The following is an 18019-nucleotide window of genomic DNA, read 5'->3' as shown; positions in this document are numbered from 1 at the left end:
CATCACCTACCTCAGCTATATCTTACCTCAGCCAAGCCTATCTCATTCCAGACTGAGCAAGCTTCACTGATCGAGCTGATGTTTCTTTCAGTGACATTTTTAAAATTTACTCTGATAGTAATCTAATATTGAATGCACAAATTATGAGTACGTGCAACCCATCCATTCTGCTCACCAGTAGCAACAGCTCCCTGAAGGTGTGATTTGTGTGTGAAAGATTCACAGTTCACTCAATTCCACACCCGGCTTGCATCATCACTTTAGAAGTATGCAACTCATAGAATCCCTGCAGTACAGGAGGAGGCCATTCGGCCCATCGAGTCTGTACTGAGCACAATCCCACCCAGGCCTTATTCCCGTAACCCCACACATTTACCCTGCTAATCCCCCTGACACTAAGGGGCAATTTAGCATGGTCAATCCACCCAACCTGCACATCTTTGGACTGTGGGAGGAAACCGGAGCACCCGGAGGAAACCCACGCAGACACTGGGAGAACACGCAAACTCCACACAGACAGTGACCCAAGCCGGGAATTGAACCCGGGTCCCTGGCGCTGTGAGGCAGCAGTGCTAACCACTGTGCCACCCCTCGGGATTGAACCATCACAAAATCAGGTTGTGACTGATCACTCCTTAGAATGGCAGAAAGTTGAATTCCTTCCAATTAAAAGTTGCAGCCATTTTGTTTGTGAGCATGTGAATGTGTTTATGGCTGTGAATTTCTGATGTTGTATGTGGCAAGCCAATCGAATCTCTGTGGAGTTTGATGGGATTGGAAGATCCCGCAGTGGGAAAGGCCGGAAAATCCCACTCTGTGGGTGGAATTTTCCAGCCATTCACACCAAAGTGATTTTCTGGTCCCGCTGCACTTAACGGGAGATTTAGCTGAGCGCCAAATTCTCCATCCTCTGCAGCAGCAGAGGGGCATCAATGGGCGGTAAGATCACGTCCTATGTCTCTCTCTCTTTCTCTGTAATCTTCTGGACGACAGAAAGTCTGTCCTGGTAAACATTAGAAATCTTTGATCCTTCACTGCAACCCCAAAAGTTATTGAGGTGAGGAGATCAATTGAAGATTTGAAAATCGAGATTCAGAAGATATTCTGTTAGGCAAGGATATAAAGGGTTACAGAAACAAGGTCTGCTGATGGAGTTGTGATGCAGAGCAGCTATGATCTAACTGAATGACAAAATAAGCTTAAGGGGGTTGAATGGTTTAAACCCATTCCTAAGTCCCTAATCGTTATACTGGCAACAACAGCTGCACTTTGAAAGGCTCCTCCTGAGAGACAGAGTCCAGTGGGTTGAGGCAGGCTTGTGACTTGATGCACGAGGCAGGTGTGCTCCAAGCAGAGGAAGTTGCTGAACTTTATCAGAACAATCTGATTTTCTGTTCTGTGCTGAGACTGGGGGAGGCGGGGGGTGGGTGGGGGGGGGGGGGGGGGGGGGGGGGGGTGGTGCTTGCCACTATGGTCTGACCCAGCTGCAGTAACAGCATCACACTAACGTGCCGATTATATCAATCGCTAACTCTGGGTCCAAATAAACACAAACTGTTCTTTTAGACGACAGCTGCTATTGCTCAACTGGATGCTGAAACAATCTCCCATCTGTCCAATTTTATCCTACTGCTAAAGATGTCAGAGCGCTAGATTAACAGTGTCTGGTAACATCCTATTTCCCTCATGAGTGCTTAGTTTCATTTTTATGCTTACGAGTTTCCAGAGTTGGGACAGTAAAAAATGTACGTTGATAGCAATCTAGTGTTGAATGCACAAAAGCTACTAAATGTATGATGAAATAATACATTCATTCAGTCATCTGTCTAATGCCACTTAATCTATTGCAGGAACTGCACCCACCTCTTCACTGCCTTGTCAGCCTGCAAGGTTAACAGTGTGTGTCTTGGCCTTCACCCTCAGTCCCAGCTTGTCATTCTACTCCAATTACGGTCAAATCTGTCTATCCATGACCAGGCTGTCATTCAATCACATACAGGCATATTTTATCAATCAATTTCTTTTACAAGCAAGGCTTGTTGTCTCATCAGTAAAATCTATGATGCAACCTAAGCACTGAAAAGGTCCATTAAGAAGTATAAGAAAATGGGACAATCTGAAGTTGTTCAGATTGCAAACTTGAGGCTATTATGAAGACAGCTCGATGTATATGTGTAGTGATTGGAAGCAATTGGTACAAGTACAAAGCACAGTGTTCAATCACACTCCCAGATATTAAAAGCTAGAAGCTAGCGGCAAGATAAATATAAAATTACACAATGCAAAATTTGCAAACACACTTAACTCAGCCAGGCTGCAATCACTTAAACGCAAATTTATTTTCGTTATGTTAAGTGCAGTCACAAACAAACAAGTAAAGCAACATTTTATTTAAAACCGTACAGCAGCTCTACTTCTGAACAGAATGACTTGTTACCAACACAGAATAGTGACTCTCTCAAGCATCAGATTCAATACGTAATTCATTTGAATTCGAGTCGTCTACATCCCATCAAAACAGCTGCGGCCTTAAAGGCTCAGAAATTTCTTTTGAACTTCTGCTATATGACCCCCCTCAAGGTTTCAAGCCCTCTGGTTTCATTACATCCTTAATATTTGCCAGAAAAGACAGCAATATGTCAAAAGTATGGTGGTCATCAAAACTCACAAGTCCTTGTTCGGCGCAAGTTTGAAAGTTAACATGGTTCATGTCAAGGACCCATCAATACATGTAGAGATTTCTGCTGATTCTAAAGCAGGAATTAATTGAAGGACTTGGCAAAGTATTTAAGTTAGAAATTAGATGCCAGAGCCATAAAAGCCAAAAATGGCAGAGTTTGATTAAGTAGTCAATTTACCATTTTTGTTTTTAACTAAATGACGGAAGGGATGACTGGTTCATGGAAATATAAAACAGCAATGTGGTGAACAAGGAGAGGTTACACATTATGGGTTTTAATTGACGTTTCAGAGTTAGAAAAGGGAATTTCTCTTCGTTAAGGCCAATGAAACCAAGTGAACCAAACTAGTGGTATCGGTGTCTGCCCGGAGTGTAAAATTCTGCTACTGGAGCATCCTTGCAATCAGTGGCTGTTTTGGTTCTAGCAAGGTACTGCATTCTACTCAGCGTGTGGCGACAAATGTCAACACCAGCAGCTCCCCTCTCAAATCCTGGAGCATGACCTCACAGAACGTACGCTACGGAGCAGGAGTCGTGTTAAAAATCCTGAAGCGAGTCTGCCATCATTCAGTCGCACTAGCTTAAAACTGAGATTCTAACTGAATATTGGCTCCGTTTCGACTGACAGAATCCACCGCTCCCTCCGCTGTTACCTCCACCTTGACCGTTAAGGGTGTCTCGCTTTTAAAAATGGAATCAAGCTTGGTGCGGGGTTTGATGTTGAAATACTTCTGGAAGTACTCCGACGTAAAGTAATAAACAAAGGGGTCGAGGCAGCAGTTTGTGGTAGCCAGGCACAAAGTTATCGGGTACATGGTCCTGGCCAACTTCTCCAGGGAGCAGTTTGCAATTGCTTGAGATCGCACAAGGGCATAGATAAATAAGATGGAGTTGTAGGGCACAAAACATATTATGAAAATGGATAGGTGCACAATGATCATCTTGAGTACCCTTTCTTTGTTGGCTCCAATTGGAGACAATGTCTCGGGTTTTCTCAGAGTCCTCAGCACCATGGAGGAGCAGGTCAGGTTCAACAGCAAGGGAATAAGAAATCCAACTATTTCAATGAATATGGTGATCTTGGACAGGTAGGTTTTCCAAGTGTCTTTAGAGAAGCCTTCAAAGCACGTGGTACTGGAGTTATTCCCCCTGTTGTTAGTGGTGGAGAATAGAGATGCGGAGATTCCCCCACTGAGAACCAGGAGCCACACCCCGGCGCAGACGATGCTGGTGTTTCGCCTCGTCCTGATGGTCCGAGACCTGAACGGGTAAACTATGGCCAGGAACCGGTCGACGCTGATGCAGGTGAGAAACAGCATGCTCCCGTATATGTTGGTGAGGAACGCCGTCCCGGAAACCTTGCACAGCCCGTCGCCAAAGGGCCAGTGCCTATTGAAGTTGTAAAAAATTTTGAAGGGCAGCGTGAAGACGAAGAGGAGGTCCGAGACCGCGAGATTCGTCATAAATATCGTCGTTTCATTTCGCATCTTCATTTTGCAGCTGAAGAAGTACAGGGAGGTACAGTTAGTCAGCAGGCCAAGGACAAACACAACGCTATACACAGAGCCGTACAGGGTGTACTTGAACGAATCGTTGGTGAGGCACGTGGGGTTCTGGCTGTCGTTCCCCATGCCTCGCTGTGTGCGTTTTGTATAGGGGCAGGTTAGAGTTCAGCAGCATCCACAGTAGGTTTCTGCACACGATGAATTGTGGCAAGAGTCACCTCCAAGGCCTCCTGAGACGCTGTTGCCTTTGCACCATAGTTTACTGTCTGTGCAGCTGATCCAAGCCTGCTGAGAGAAAACAAAGCATAAAACAGCATGAGAAAATGGAGGCTGCCGTTTCTTAAAATAGGAACACCTTGTATTCCCCAATATTAAATAGCATAATTTCTGTCCTTGCTTGAAAAAGTGCTGTATGAGTTCCTGCAAAAAAAAAGTACAAAAGGAAATGGCCCTGAATATTAACCTTCAAAGTTCTTCATATCAGAAGATTAAAGTTACACAATGCTTCCTCAGGAAATCCAGATAACAATGCCTCATAGACTCTGGAGATGTGTGTTCCACAATTGGCTTTTTTTGGCCAAATGGTTAAATGTTTCAAATCAGTTTTTCTTGATCATTATCAATACATTTCTAAAATCAACTGGCTCCACTTAATTAAGTAATTTGATTCGAATTATCTGCTGCTTTTCTGGACACTTTGCTGTGCTGTTAATGTCATTTAATTTGAATTATTCAATAGTAGGATTTTTTTTCCCCCAAACTTCAGATGGAGATTAGCATCAAGAAGTTCCCCGAGAGAAGGAGGGGTGTGGGAGGGCATTGGGAACTGACTTCTCCTGCACTGTTATCGTATTGTTGGCAGAAGTCACAGCAGCTCAGCAGGTCAAACCCAAAGGAAATTCCTGCTGGAGTGCTGTATTTAAGCAAGAAGGGAAGACCTTGATTTAACCTATAGATAGATTTACACACTCTAATTTAATATTGCTGAAAAGCCAAGCAGTTTAGGGAATCCGAAACAAAAACAGAAAATGTTGGAAAATCTCAGCAGGTCTGACAGCATCTGTGGAGAAAAGGACAGAGTTAATGGATGGGATTTTCTGGCCGCGTGCACCACAAGACCAGAAATTCTTGTCATGGACAAAAAGGACCATAAATTGTGATGATCAAGGCTTGAGACAAGTGTTGATAGTGGCCATTCAGAGTGTGTAACTGGCAGAACAAAGGCAAGCAGAGCGTCAAAGGACAACCTGGAACGGGTGACAGATGGCCTCCGAGTGGGTGGGAGGGGAGACACTGGTCAGCTGAAGAAAGATGGAATAAAAAGGGGATGGAAAGATGAATCAATGGGAGAAGTGAAAATACATAGCTAGAAATAAAAAAAATGGGGTGAAGGTGGAGGAGAGAGTTCACAGTCTGAAGTTGTTGAACTCAATGTTAATTCTGGAAGGCTGTATCGTGCCTAATCGGAAGATGAGGTGCTGTTTCTTCAGTTTGTGTCGGGCTTCACTGGAACATTGCGAAAGGTTCAATATGGATATATGGATATGAAAGCAGGATGATGTGCTGAAATGCCTGGAGACAGGAAGGTCTGGATCCTGCTTGCAGAAGGTGTTCTGCAAAGCGGTCACCCAGTCTGCGCTTAGTCTCTACGATGACGCTTATTTTAGTTTAGGAATTCTGTTTTTCCACAAAAGGTGAGAAACAAACTAATTCATTAATTGCATTTGTATAGCGCCTTTCACTGCCTTTCCACAATCCAAAATGCTTTATGAACAACAAACTTTTGATATAAAGTTACTGTTGTAACATACCAATACTAGTTGGGATACAATTTAGAAATCTAAATGTAAAATGGTAACATTTAATACGAGCAGGGATCTGCAAAACATTTGCTATCAAATTAGTATCCACTTCTTTAAATATAGGATTTCTCTTAATATTCTTTCGCCAAAGACTTCATGATCAACTCTAGAAAAAGCTGCATAAAACTGTCCATGTGTAAAAACAGGCCTAGGAATAGAAATAGGAATTGTGCCGGCAGTCTGACCTTGTGATTCGTATCATCTGGAATATGAAACTCTAATTCAGAACTGTTTTCTCCCGAGTTGAGAAAACAGGTTTACATCTGATAGGCTCAATATCATTCGAGAAACAAACACGCTGGGCATGATCTTCCAGCTCTTCACGCTGGCGGGATCTTCTGGTCCTGCCGAGGGTGTACCCCCCCACCGTGTTTCCCCCAGGGGCATGGGGTGGAATCAATGGGAAATCCCATTAACAGCGGTGGGATCTGAGGATCCAGCCACTGGCCACCAGCGCACTGCCTCCCGTCACTGAGAAAAACACCGCAGGGCGACCAGAAAACTCCAGCGACTATTCCCTTGAGCTCAGCCCCATTAGAATTTCAGCATCTATCATCACCGAAAACAGCTTCCAAACTACTTGTTAAAAGACGGGAGGTCAGATGTTCGAGGCTCTGACGGAATTAATGGAGGCAAGAACTAGTGGCTGATGGCCCCACCACCATTTTCACGAGGGCAACCTGCCCACATTGAATACAGGAGTTGGGACGTCTTGTTGAAGTTGTACAAGACATTGGTAAGGCCACACTATGTGAATACTGTGTGCAATTCTAGTCACCCTATTATAGAAAGGATATTATTAAACTAGAAAGAGTGCAGAAAAGATTTACTAGGATGCTACCAGGACTTGATGGATTGAGTTATAAGGAGAGGCTGAATAGACTGGGACTTTGTTCTCTGGAGCGTAGGAGGCTGAGGGCTGACCTTATAGAGGTCTATAAAATAATGAGGGGCATAGACAAGGTAGATAGACAATATCTTTTCCCAAAGGTAGGGGAGTCTAAAACTAGAGGGCATAGGTTTAAGGTGAGAGGGAGAGATACAAAAGTGTCCAGAGGGGCAATTTTTTCACAGAGGGTGGTAAGTGTCTGGAACAAGCTGCCAGATGTAGTAGTAGAGGCGGGTACAATTTTATCTTTTAAAAAGCATTTAGATAGTTACATGGGTACAATGGGTATAGAGGGATATGGGCCAAATGCGGGCAACTGGGATTAGCTTAGGGTTTCTATGATTTCTTTCTATGATTTCTACGTGCTGGTTTGGTGCATTGGCCATGCTAAGTTCTTCCTCGGTGTACCCGAACAGGCGCCGCAGTGTGGCAATTAGGGGATTTTCACGGTACCTTCATTGCAGTGTGAATGCAAGCCTACTTGTGACCAATAAATAAACTTTATAATGAATTATATCAACGTTCAGTAAGGTGGTGAAGTTACTAAGGAGTTACAAATGGAAGACAAAATTACCACTTAAACAAAATGTGTTTACAAGGTCGTTAGTTCTGCCAACTGGAAAAACCTGTCCAGTAAAAGATCAACATTGTAAATGTGGAAAGTCTTCAGCTGTGTGTTTAAAAGACATCATCTAATGGATAAAAACGTAAAATATACTTCACACTTCTGAAAGAGCAGCCTAGCATGATAACCAAGTGTAAATATTTAATCTTTTCCCAGCGTCTTAATGTGTTCACAGCCAGCCATCCATTGGGATAGCAGAGCTGGAAGTTGGTTGTTAAAATAGAGTGCGGAATTTTCCCGTCCCACCCGGGAATCATAGTGGGTGGGACAGAACCATGTAAAGGTCCACTGACCTCGGGCGGAATTTTCTGGTCTTGGGGCGAGCATGGCCGGAATATCCTGCCCAGGGAGTTTAAGATACAAAGGTCTGAGGCAACGTACCAATCGACTCAAGAACAGCTTCTTCCCTGCTGCCATCAGATTTTTGAATGGACCCAATTCACACTAAGTTGATCTTTCTTTACACCTGAGCTATGACTGTAACACTGCATTCTGCACTCTCTCCTTTCCTTCTCTATGAATGGTATGTTTGTCCGCATAGCGTGCAAGAAACAATACTTTTCACTGTATACTAATACATGTGACAATAATAAATCAAATCAAATCAGAGGTGAGCTGCTGATTACCTGGGGAGCACGGGGCTGAGTTTGTTTAGCAACCAAGGCAGGTCTTTTAACCTACCTGTTCAGCACTAGGCATGCCTTTACTTCCACCTCCAGGCAAGTCAGGGCCTGAAACCCCAAAGAATCCCATCTGCCAGCAGCTTCAAGACAGAGGGGGGATCATAATGATGGGAGAACTCCCATCTCCCTTTTTGCATCGCTCTCGTCTTTCTTTAGGTTTCAATTTTTTTAGCAATATTATTATAGCTCCTTCCTTGAGTATATTGTGCAGTGGCATGCCCACTTGAGTTAGATTGTGATGGGTGGCACGGTGGCACAGTGGTTAGCACTGTGCTCAGCAGGGTGTCCAATGTCCGATTTGCAGAGCCCCCACCGACCCAAAAAACAAAATGGCCACAACAGAAGGACACTCACAAGCAGCAGAGAGCCGTCGGACGCTGGCACTTACCTCCTCACTAACCCTCACTGACAGAGCGCCCGAATTGGACTTTTATGGAGTATCTGTTACGCGCCAATTCCGGATTGACGAATGCAGTGGTAGAGGGGAAAGTGCAGCCCATTAACTCTGTTGAAATACATGCAAATGCATTTAAATGGCCATCACAACCGTTTTGGGTGCAGTCCTGGTCGCGGCCATTTCCAGGCTTTGGTAAAGGGGGAACCAGCGCGGAGGCGGACGCAGATTGTGCTACTCACCTCATGCCCAAATTTATCAAGTTTTTGCACCCGAAAACAGGCGCAACTTGATGGTAAAAATCGGGCCCTTTGCTTCAGTTCACATTGTAAAAAATTCTAGCAACTGTATATTTGATAAAATGGTCGATCTCTTCTCTTGCTAGTTTATCTCTTGCCTTTGTTCTAAAATGTGGTTTGTATCACTGTGTCTTTGGTTCAACACCAGTACCAAATGTGGAGCCAAACTGCAGTTTATAATATAATTTTTGTAAAGCAACAGTTTTTTAAGTTTTAATTCGCAAAAAAACTTAAGCAAGGTGGCTTCTGACGCTGAAATGGGCAGGTGGGGGTGTGGGTAGTGTTCTTGAATTGGAACTGGGCGGGTTTTAACGGGCCCTCCCACCCGCCATTTTGGAATTTGTGAATGTCCATGTGATTTATTTGAATGGAATACTTGTGTGAGTATTTGCATTCTTAAAACAAAACTAATTCACATCAAATGTGAATATAAATTTACCTGGAAACATTTAGGAAATAATTGGGTGGAAATGTGAGGAAATTAATACCTGGAACTGCCCAGATGCCTCACAAATCTTTTCAAGTCCTGAACAGTGTGCTGATATAGGTCCATGTGAATGTGTCTTGTGTCTTTTTTTAAAAATTACATGGAATAAAATTCATCTGCATTATCCTGCCCTGTTGTCAGACAGCTAGGTGTGTAAATGGATCACTTCTTGATCTCTCTGGAGTATTTTCTGGAGTATTACGTCATGCAATTAACTCAAACAAAACAAAATCCATCGAGAGCAGCATCCTTTAACTAAAGATGTCATGAACAGTAGGTAATAATAAATAGACAATTCATACATGATAGAATCCCTACAATGCAGAAGGAGGCCATTCAGCCCATCGAGTTTGCACTGACCACAATCCCACCCAGGCCCTATTCCTGTAATCCCACATATTTACCCTGCTAATCCCCCTGACATGAGGGTTAATTTAGCATGGCCAACCCACCTAACCCACACATCTTTGGACTGTGGGAGGAAACCGGAGCACCCGGAGGAATCCCACGCAGACACGGTGAGAAGATGCAGACTCCGCACAGCCAGTGACCCAGGCCGGGAATTGAACCCGGGTTCCTGGCACGGTGAGGCAGCAGTACTAACCACTGTGCCACCAAGCTGTTAGTTTATTGAAAAGTCAAGATGGCAGCAGGGGCCAAATTGCAATGATGATCCAAATAAAACAAGTATTCCTAATATCATTCAGATCAATTATTATTAAAATTTTCATTATGATAATTTCAGTACACAAATAATTACAATACATTGAAAAAAAAGGTCTCCCTAATTAATACAGAATAAAAATGAAAGCACTACTGTTCTCTGCATTTTATATTAAAGTCCATCAATCATGCATCATTAGGCTGAGTTAAATAAATTCTCAATCATTTACAGACTATTTGTGAGTTTTATAAAGTATGGGATTGAACGGTCTCATAATCCATTTGTTCTGTATTACTTATGCGTATATAAGGAGGAAGAGGGTAGCTAAGGAAAGGACCTATAGGTCCACTCAAGGACAGTGGAGGTAATGTGTGTGTGGAGCCAGATAAGGCAGGTGAGGTCCTTAATGAGTACTTTGCATCAGTATTCACAAAGGAGAAGGATGTGGTGGATGAAGAATGTAGATAGGAGGACGTTGACATTCTTGGACATATTGAGATAAAAAGGGAGGATGTTTTGGAGGTTTTGAAAAACATTAAGGTGGACAAGTCCCCAGGCCCAGATAGGGTCTATCCCAGAATACTGAGAGAGGCGAGGGAAAAAATTGCTGAGGCCTTGACCAAAATCCTCTTTAGCCACGGGCGAGGTACCAGAGGATTGGAGAGTAGCTAACATTGTTCCTCTGTTTAAGAAGGGCAGAAAAGACAATCCAGGAAATTACAGGCCTGTGAGCCTTACATCAATGATGGGGAAATTATTGGAGAAGATTTCTAGGGACAGAATGTACTCACATCTGGAAGGGAATAAGCTTATTAGCGATAGGCAGCATGGTTTTGTAAAGGGGAGGTCGTGTCTCATAAACCTGCTAACCACAGTGCTACCATGTCGCCAATAATCTCAATAATTGTAACATCTTCTATGTCGGATCACATTCAAGATATCAGCTAAGTCAAACTGACTGCAACATTTAAAATCTACACAAAAAAAGGAAGCTTACTATATATTTTGCTATCTTATTTTATTGGATTCTAGGGCTTTAAAAATTTGCTCTTTCTTTGACTCAAGGAAACTTTATTTGATTGGCTTCTTATTGCTTATATCGTTAAGTACATTCGGATTTGGAAAGTTTGCAATGCCCCACCTGCCACTTCCTGCTGATTATTCAGCCCTCCCAAGGTATAACTCCCATCAAGAAGGCCAATTTAGAAAAGCCCTCCTGCACAGAACTTCGATGCAAACTCCACCTGAACAAATGAATGAGAATCATTGGACATGATAAACAAGTAGCTGGTCTCAAACCCAACCCAACAGCTGCCTGGCTTCAGCTTTCCACGGAAAGAGTGTCCACCCTCAAGTTCAGGTCTGGCCTTGGCCCGTGCTTGGCCAACCTCCACAGATGGGGCATTAGTGCCAGCCCCCTATGTGCCAGTGGGAGAGAGCCAAACTGTGCACTACATCATACAAGAGTGACTAATCCACAAACTCAGTGGAGGCCTAACCACACTCAACTCAACAGGACCAGAAAATGCTTGGCTGAGGAACTTTGCAATAAATAAATTGCGAAAACGGCGCACCCTCATAAGAAAGAGACTAAACAGTTGTTGTGACCAATTGGGGAGGTTGAATAGAAGGGAGCCCGCTCACCTCTTCTCACCTAGTCATAACACGTTTCACATACATTGGAGATCACTTTTGAATGCAGCCCCCAAATAGTTTAAGATGCTCTTGTAGCTCAATCGTGGAAGTTAATGGGAGGGAGATCAGGAAGGTTGCACGCAAAACAAATTTCCACTAAGAAAGGGAAGGGAGTATGAAATAATCGTGTCAAAAATTTGTCCATGGCAAAGGATTCCTGGCTGAGCAGACATGAGGTTTGCTGCAGATTCTTGAATTAATGAGATTTGATTCAAACCCATTTTGACTGCGCCTCAAGTTTCACTCATCCTGAAAGAAAATATGTGCTGTAACCAAGTAACAGCCTGACAAGCATTTTTGGCATGTAGCTGGGCCTGTCCATCATTCCGGACAAATGTGGCTTTTATCACAAAACTTTTGAATGAGTCAACTCATTTTCCCTCCCCTCTCCCCCTACTCCAGATTTAATTTATTTCTCCCAGAAGAAATCTTATTCATTCGCCCTCTCCTGCAATCATTGTATGAGGGGGACGGGGGGGGGGGGGGGGAGGCTGTGTGGGAGGGGGCAAAATCTAAACAAAGACCTTTTGAAGACATGAGTAAAGGCTATCATTTGTGTAGATAGCAGGAAGTATGCTCATGACAAGGTCAGACACGTTCAATAAGCATGAATCGATCAGAGACCTCGGCTTCTGGAGTGTCCACCAAACCTGCAGCGCCAACTAAAAAAGACAACTTGATTATTGCACCCAAGTAACAGATAATACTGTGTTTGATTGTTCAGAGTTTATAATCACTTCAATTCTTTTCCAGTTCCGTCTTAAAAACACCAACCCAGAAAAAGAAAATCAGTTCAGACCACTATTCTTATTTCCCAGTTTTTACTGCTGTCCCATTTTAAGGTGCACACAAAGCAATTCATACTTGGATTCATATTTCCCAGTCTTTACTGTGCTTTCCTTCTGGGCAAAACAACTGGTTTCTTTAAGTGACAATTCAGAATTGCCTTGTTCCTCTTCACCACACACAAATACTTTGATAATCGTTCAGCAAATTAACTGAGGAGTTCAGACCAGCGCTGTCTTGTTAGAGTAACAATGAATAAACACTATAACCTTGGAATCTCAGATTCCACTAAGTAGACAAGTTGACGTGACTATCTCTTAATCTATGATGTTCTGGTACTTCCTATTGCACTTACAGAGCATCTGGACCAACATCTCCTGGGAGTGTGATGTTGGGCCATTTAAAATCCATTAAGCTTGTAGAAGCAAGGAGGGATGAGAATGGCTTTGAACACATTCTTTCTATTAACTCTCGACAGCAGTATTTCTTTGTTAATAATATAACCGCAGTGTCTTAAGCCAACCTGACTGGAAATAAATGAATTTAACACCCCCTGGCACTTTTCTAACTCACTGAATAAATCCATGAAACTTTCAAAAGGTAAATCTTTGCATTTTCAGCAATTCTGGTGGCAGATTATGAAGAAGCTGCAGTGGGTACTTCATGGGCAGAAACTTTCTTGTAACTTGTTTTTTTTTGTCAATTCATTGCCCATCAAGTGGGAGGGATGTTGATGCTGAGGAAATGAATACTCGTTTTCTCGGCAACTTGTGTCAGCATCAAAGACTCTCAGGTCTGCTTTAGCTCTGTTAGATGCACAGTAAAACCACTGTATACTCTGCCAACAACGTGTCTCAAATTAGCCTCTCGGAGGAGCAGGGCTTACTGCAGCAATTTGGCAGCTTTCCAGTTCCCACACTACCCACCTGTGGCCTCCCCCGAGTGAGACTGCCAATTAGTAATAAATTAGGCACAGGTTTGTGCTGCAAGTTCAGGCCCAAGCATACTTCACCCAAGACCTTTCACAGAAAAATGGCAGGAGAAAACTTTAGTTCTGTCAGTTTCAGCCTAGATGTGGATCCAGATCCCAGCAATTAAAGTTTATTTATTAGTCACAAGTAAGGCTTACATTAACACTGCAATGAAGTAACTGTGAAATTCCCCTAGGTGCCACAGTCCGGCGCCTGTTAGGGTCAATGCACCTAACTAGCACGTCTTCCAGAATGTGGGAGGAAACCGGAGCACCCAGAGGAAACCCATGCAGACACGAGGAGAATGTGCAAACTCCACACAGACAGTGACCCAAGCCGGGAATCGAACCCAGGTCCCTGGAGCTGTGAGGCAGCAGTGCTAACCACTATGCCGCCCCTTTAAATAAATAAAATATATTAAATATTTGGACAGTGCTTTTCTTCCATCTCTAAAACAAATCCCAAATAAGCTTATAATAGAGTAGTGTTTTCCATCTCTAACATGTATATGGAGATGGAATTCACAGATGTCAATCTTCAGACATTTCAATTCAGTCTACATGATATTAATGAACAGCTGAAGGCTGTGGATACAGCAAAGGCAATGATGCTGGGACAATATCCAGGAACTCTTCCCCACCCCTCCCAACAGGGTTATGGGGGAGGAGCTGGGTGGGATGTTCTTTGGGACAGTTGGTGCAGACTTGATGGGCCGGATGGCCTCTTTCTGCACTGTAGGGATTTTATTCTAAAGTTCTTACAGTTCAAAGAGTCAGCCTATCAGGGAAAACAGATAGGAGGCTAGACCACTTAGACTGCAGCAGTTTCAGACCATTACCTTCTCAGAGGCAATTGGGGATTGGTAATAAATGTTGACCTTGTCAGTGCTGCTCAAATTCCATGAACAAACAAAAACATGACAACGCCCACGAAAGATATGACTCTGAAACAGAAATCGCACAGTGTAATAGTAAAGAGGTCTCACTCGAGACAGGCAAATTTATCGTTACCATCATGAGTCTTATTAAAGTGTGTTTGTTCGCTATCTATAGTGAACATATGTTAGTGAGGTGTAATGCACACAATAAAATGAATTACATGTAGACATTTAAACTATGCAAGAATCTGTGAAAGGAGGCTTGATAACCACAGCAAACAGAGTTAAGATAACCGGGAAAATGAGTTTGCACACAGGAATCCAGCATGAACTTCCTGAAGAGGTGATGGAGGCAGATTTGGTGGCAACTTTCAAAGGGAATACTTGACAGCCATCCGGCCCATCAAGTCTGCACCAACTGTCCCAAAGAACATCCCACCCAGCTCCTCCCCCATAACCCTGTTGGGAGGGGTGGGGGAAGAGTTCTTGGATATTGTCCCAGCATCATTGCCTTTGCTGTATCCACAGTCAATACTTGACTTGACAGGGAATACTTGAATACTTCACAGCTCCAGGGACCTGGGTTCGATTCCCGGCTTGGGTCACTGTCTGTGTGGAGTTTGCACATTCTCCTCGTGTCTGCGTGGGTTTCCTCCGGGTGCTCCGGTTTCCTCCCACAGTCCAAAGATGTGTGGGTCAGGTTGATTGGCCATGCTAAAATTGCCCCTTAGTGTCCTGGGATGCGTAGATTAGATGGATTAGCGGGTAAAATATGTAGGGATATGGGGGTAGGGCCTGGGTGGGATTGTGGTCGGTGCAGACTCGATGGGCCGAATGGCCTCTTTCGGTACTGTAGGGTTTCTGTGATTTCTATGATTGACAAGGAAAGTTTTGCAGGGAATGTGAAAAGAGCAGGAAAGTGGAACTATTTAGGAAGCTCTTTCAAAGAGCTGGTACCAGCACAATGGGTCGAATGGCCTCCTTCGTTAGAACGCTATGATTCTAATAGTCCGTGCACTGGGATCTGTTGTTACTCCTGCGCTTGAAGGAAACTTAGCCCTGGTTGGAAGACAGCCAGAGTTGGCAGTTTACTGAACAAACACTGGCTAAATTTTTAAACACTGCTGTGTGTCAGTGTCTCTCCTTTAGCCAGTGTATTTTGGGAATAATCCAGAATGAGACCTGGTCAGGATGCAGTTTATAGTTGACCTGGTATGTTTTTTGTTCTTTTCAGTCAAACATATCATTAAATGGATATAGATTGTAATGCTTTGTAATGCTTTTTGACTGCCTCATATCTGCTTTCTCTAACAGGCTGACTCCTTAACCTGTGGCACCATAAAATAGAATCGCGACAGTCATAGAAATCATAGAAACCCTACAGTGCAGAAGGAGGCCATTCGGCCCATCGAGTCTGCACCGACCACAATCCCACCCAGGCCCTACCCCCACATATTTACCCGCTAATCCCTCTAACCTACGCATTTTAGGATTCTAAGGGCCAATTTTTAACCTGGTCAATCAACCTAACCCGCACATCTTTGGACTGTGGGAGGAAACCGGAGCAAACCCACGCAGACACGAGGAGAACGCGCAAACTCCACACAGACAGTGACCCGAGCCGGGAATCGAACCCAGGACCCTGGAGCTGTGAAGCAGCAGTGCTAACCACTGCGCTACCGTGCCAGTGCTAAAAGAGGTCAACCGGCCCATCAAGTCTACACCAACTCTCCGAAGGAGCATCCTACTCAGGCCCTCCCCACACAACCCTGTGCATTTAGCATGGCCAATCCACCCAACCTGCACATCTTTGGGCTGTGGGAGGGAGCAAGAGCACCCGGAGGAAACCCAGGCAGACATGGGGAGAACGTGCAAACTCCATACAGTCACCAAAGGCTGGAGTTGAACCTGGGTCCCTGGCGCTGTGAGACAGCAGTGCCAACCACTGTGCCACCCCACTTGTTAGCACACCATTTCACTTTTTATAAAATAAGCTATAACATCTAGCTGCTAACCAAGTAATTAAATTAGCAGCATCAATTCAGAAGCTGTTTCCCTTCCTCTTGGCCCTCTCCACTCCTTATGGGGATTGATATTTTGCTTAAGCACATTTACATCAGTAAACCTCCAATAATCAGCCCAGATGGTTATTCCCCTTTTAGCAATCTAGGCAGGGAACACGAAATGGCCATTCATCTATGTCAAGCATTGCAGTCAGATATGAACCAGATCTCATTTAAGGTCCACAGAAAGTTCGGAATTTTACCACCCCTCCCGTCACAGAAGGACAGACCATAGGAACGTCCACTGACCTTGGATGGGATTTTACGGTTTCGGGATGAGTGAGGCTGTAAAATCCCATCCAGACTTTCTAAAGTAGGGGAATCCTGGCTGATTTGGCCCTCTCTCGGCTGAGAGTACTGAAGGCTCCTCTGGCACCATTGCCCTCCATGTTGAGATCAGCCAACTCACTTCAGGCCAATGATCAAACTTACAATCTTCCTGACACACAGGACTCAGTAGCACCTCTATCATTGCATTTAGCCAACAGACTATCAGGTAGGTAAGTTAAGAATTGATGGGAAAAGTCCAACTATCAATAAAAATAGCATCTTCTGCAGCAAAACCAGAAATGCAAAGGGTCAGTAAAAATTAGCTGGATTTGAATACAAGAGATAGATTTAAAGAACCCAACATGGGGGAGGTGGGGTGGAGGGGGACAATATTTGATATGAATTTATTCAATGTAATTTGATCAATTCCAAATATTTTGCCTTATTTTCTGAACCAACAATTGTAAATTAAAGTTACAGACCCCAGGTGTAATGTTGATTTTGGTACACTTAGCCGCACATTAGAAGGAACACTTTTGGTGCATTCCCCTCCACAGAGGCTGCATGTTCATGCAACATTTGTTTCACTACATTTGACAATTGTCATTGTATTATTGGCTATTGTAATCCGAAACCTCCTCTGATACTATTACAGAAAGCATTGAGGAAAAAGGTTTTTATTTTATTTATTAGTGTCACAAGTAGGCTTATATTAACACTGCAATGAAGTTACTCAGAAAATCCCCTAGTCGCCACATTCCGGCACCTGTTCGTGTACACTGAGGGAGAATTTAGCATGGCCAATGCAATAACCAGCACGTCTTTCAGATTTAGAGAGGAAACCGGAGCACCCAGAGGAAACTCACGCAGACACGGGGAGAACGTGCAAACTCCATACAGACAGTGACCCAAGCCAGGAATCGAACATGGGTCCCTGGCGCAGTGAGGCAGCAATGCTAACCATTATGCCACCGTACCACCCACTTTGTGTGAATTCAAGAAGAAATTGGATGTAACACTTGGGGCTAAACAGATCAAGGGATATGAGGGGGGAAAGGGGAAATCAGGTGATTGAATATGATGATCAGCCATGATCAAAATGAATGGCAGAGCAGACTTGAAGGGCCAAATGGCCTACTCCTGCTTTTATGTTTCTAAATGCAAAACCATGTTTCCCCCTGAGCAGCAAAGTGTGGTATGGTGATTGTCCCTTTAAGGACAACGCAGCAGAGTAAGGATCACCTGGCCTGGGTGACGAATCGGGACTCA

The 18019-nt window shown here is 43.8% G+C and overlaps 1 protein-coding gene across 2 annotated transcripts in view; it reads right to left on the bottom strand.

The window, feature by feature from the left end:
- Nucleotides 1-2321: 2321 nt before the first annotated feature.
- The window catches only part of LOC144492390 (lysophosphatidic acid receptor 4-like), a 42860-nt gene continuing 27162 nt past the window's right edge, over nucleotides 2322-18019 (bottom strand). The window contains exon 2 of one of the 2 annotated variants that reach the window (XM_078210397.1): nucleotides 2322-4470. In XM_078210397.1, the coding sequence (XP_078066523.1) occupies nucleotides 3262-4311 (1050 nt within the window). In that variant the 5' untranslated portion in view covers nucleotides 4312-4470 and the 3' untranslated portion in view covers nucleotides 2322-3261. Of the gene's footprint in view, nucleotides 4474-18019 lie in introns of both variants that reach the window. The other variant, XM_078210396.1, reaches the window with a different exon arrangement.

Source organism: Mustelus asterias, chromosome 4 (genome assembly GCF_964213995.1).
Source record: "Mustelus asterias chromosome 4, sMusAst1.hap1.1, whole genome shotgun sequence".
NCBI classification, from domain to species: domain Eukaryota; kingdom Metazoa; phylum Chordata; class Chondrichthyes; order Carcharhiniformes; family Triakidae; genus Mustelus; species Mustelus asterias.
The sequence above is the reverse complement of the archived record's forward strand: the minus strand, read 5'-3'. Positions and strand labels throughout refer to the sequence as shown.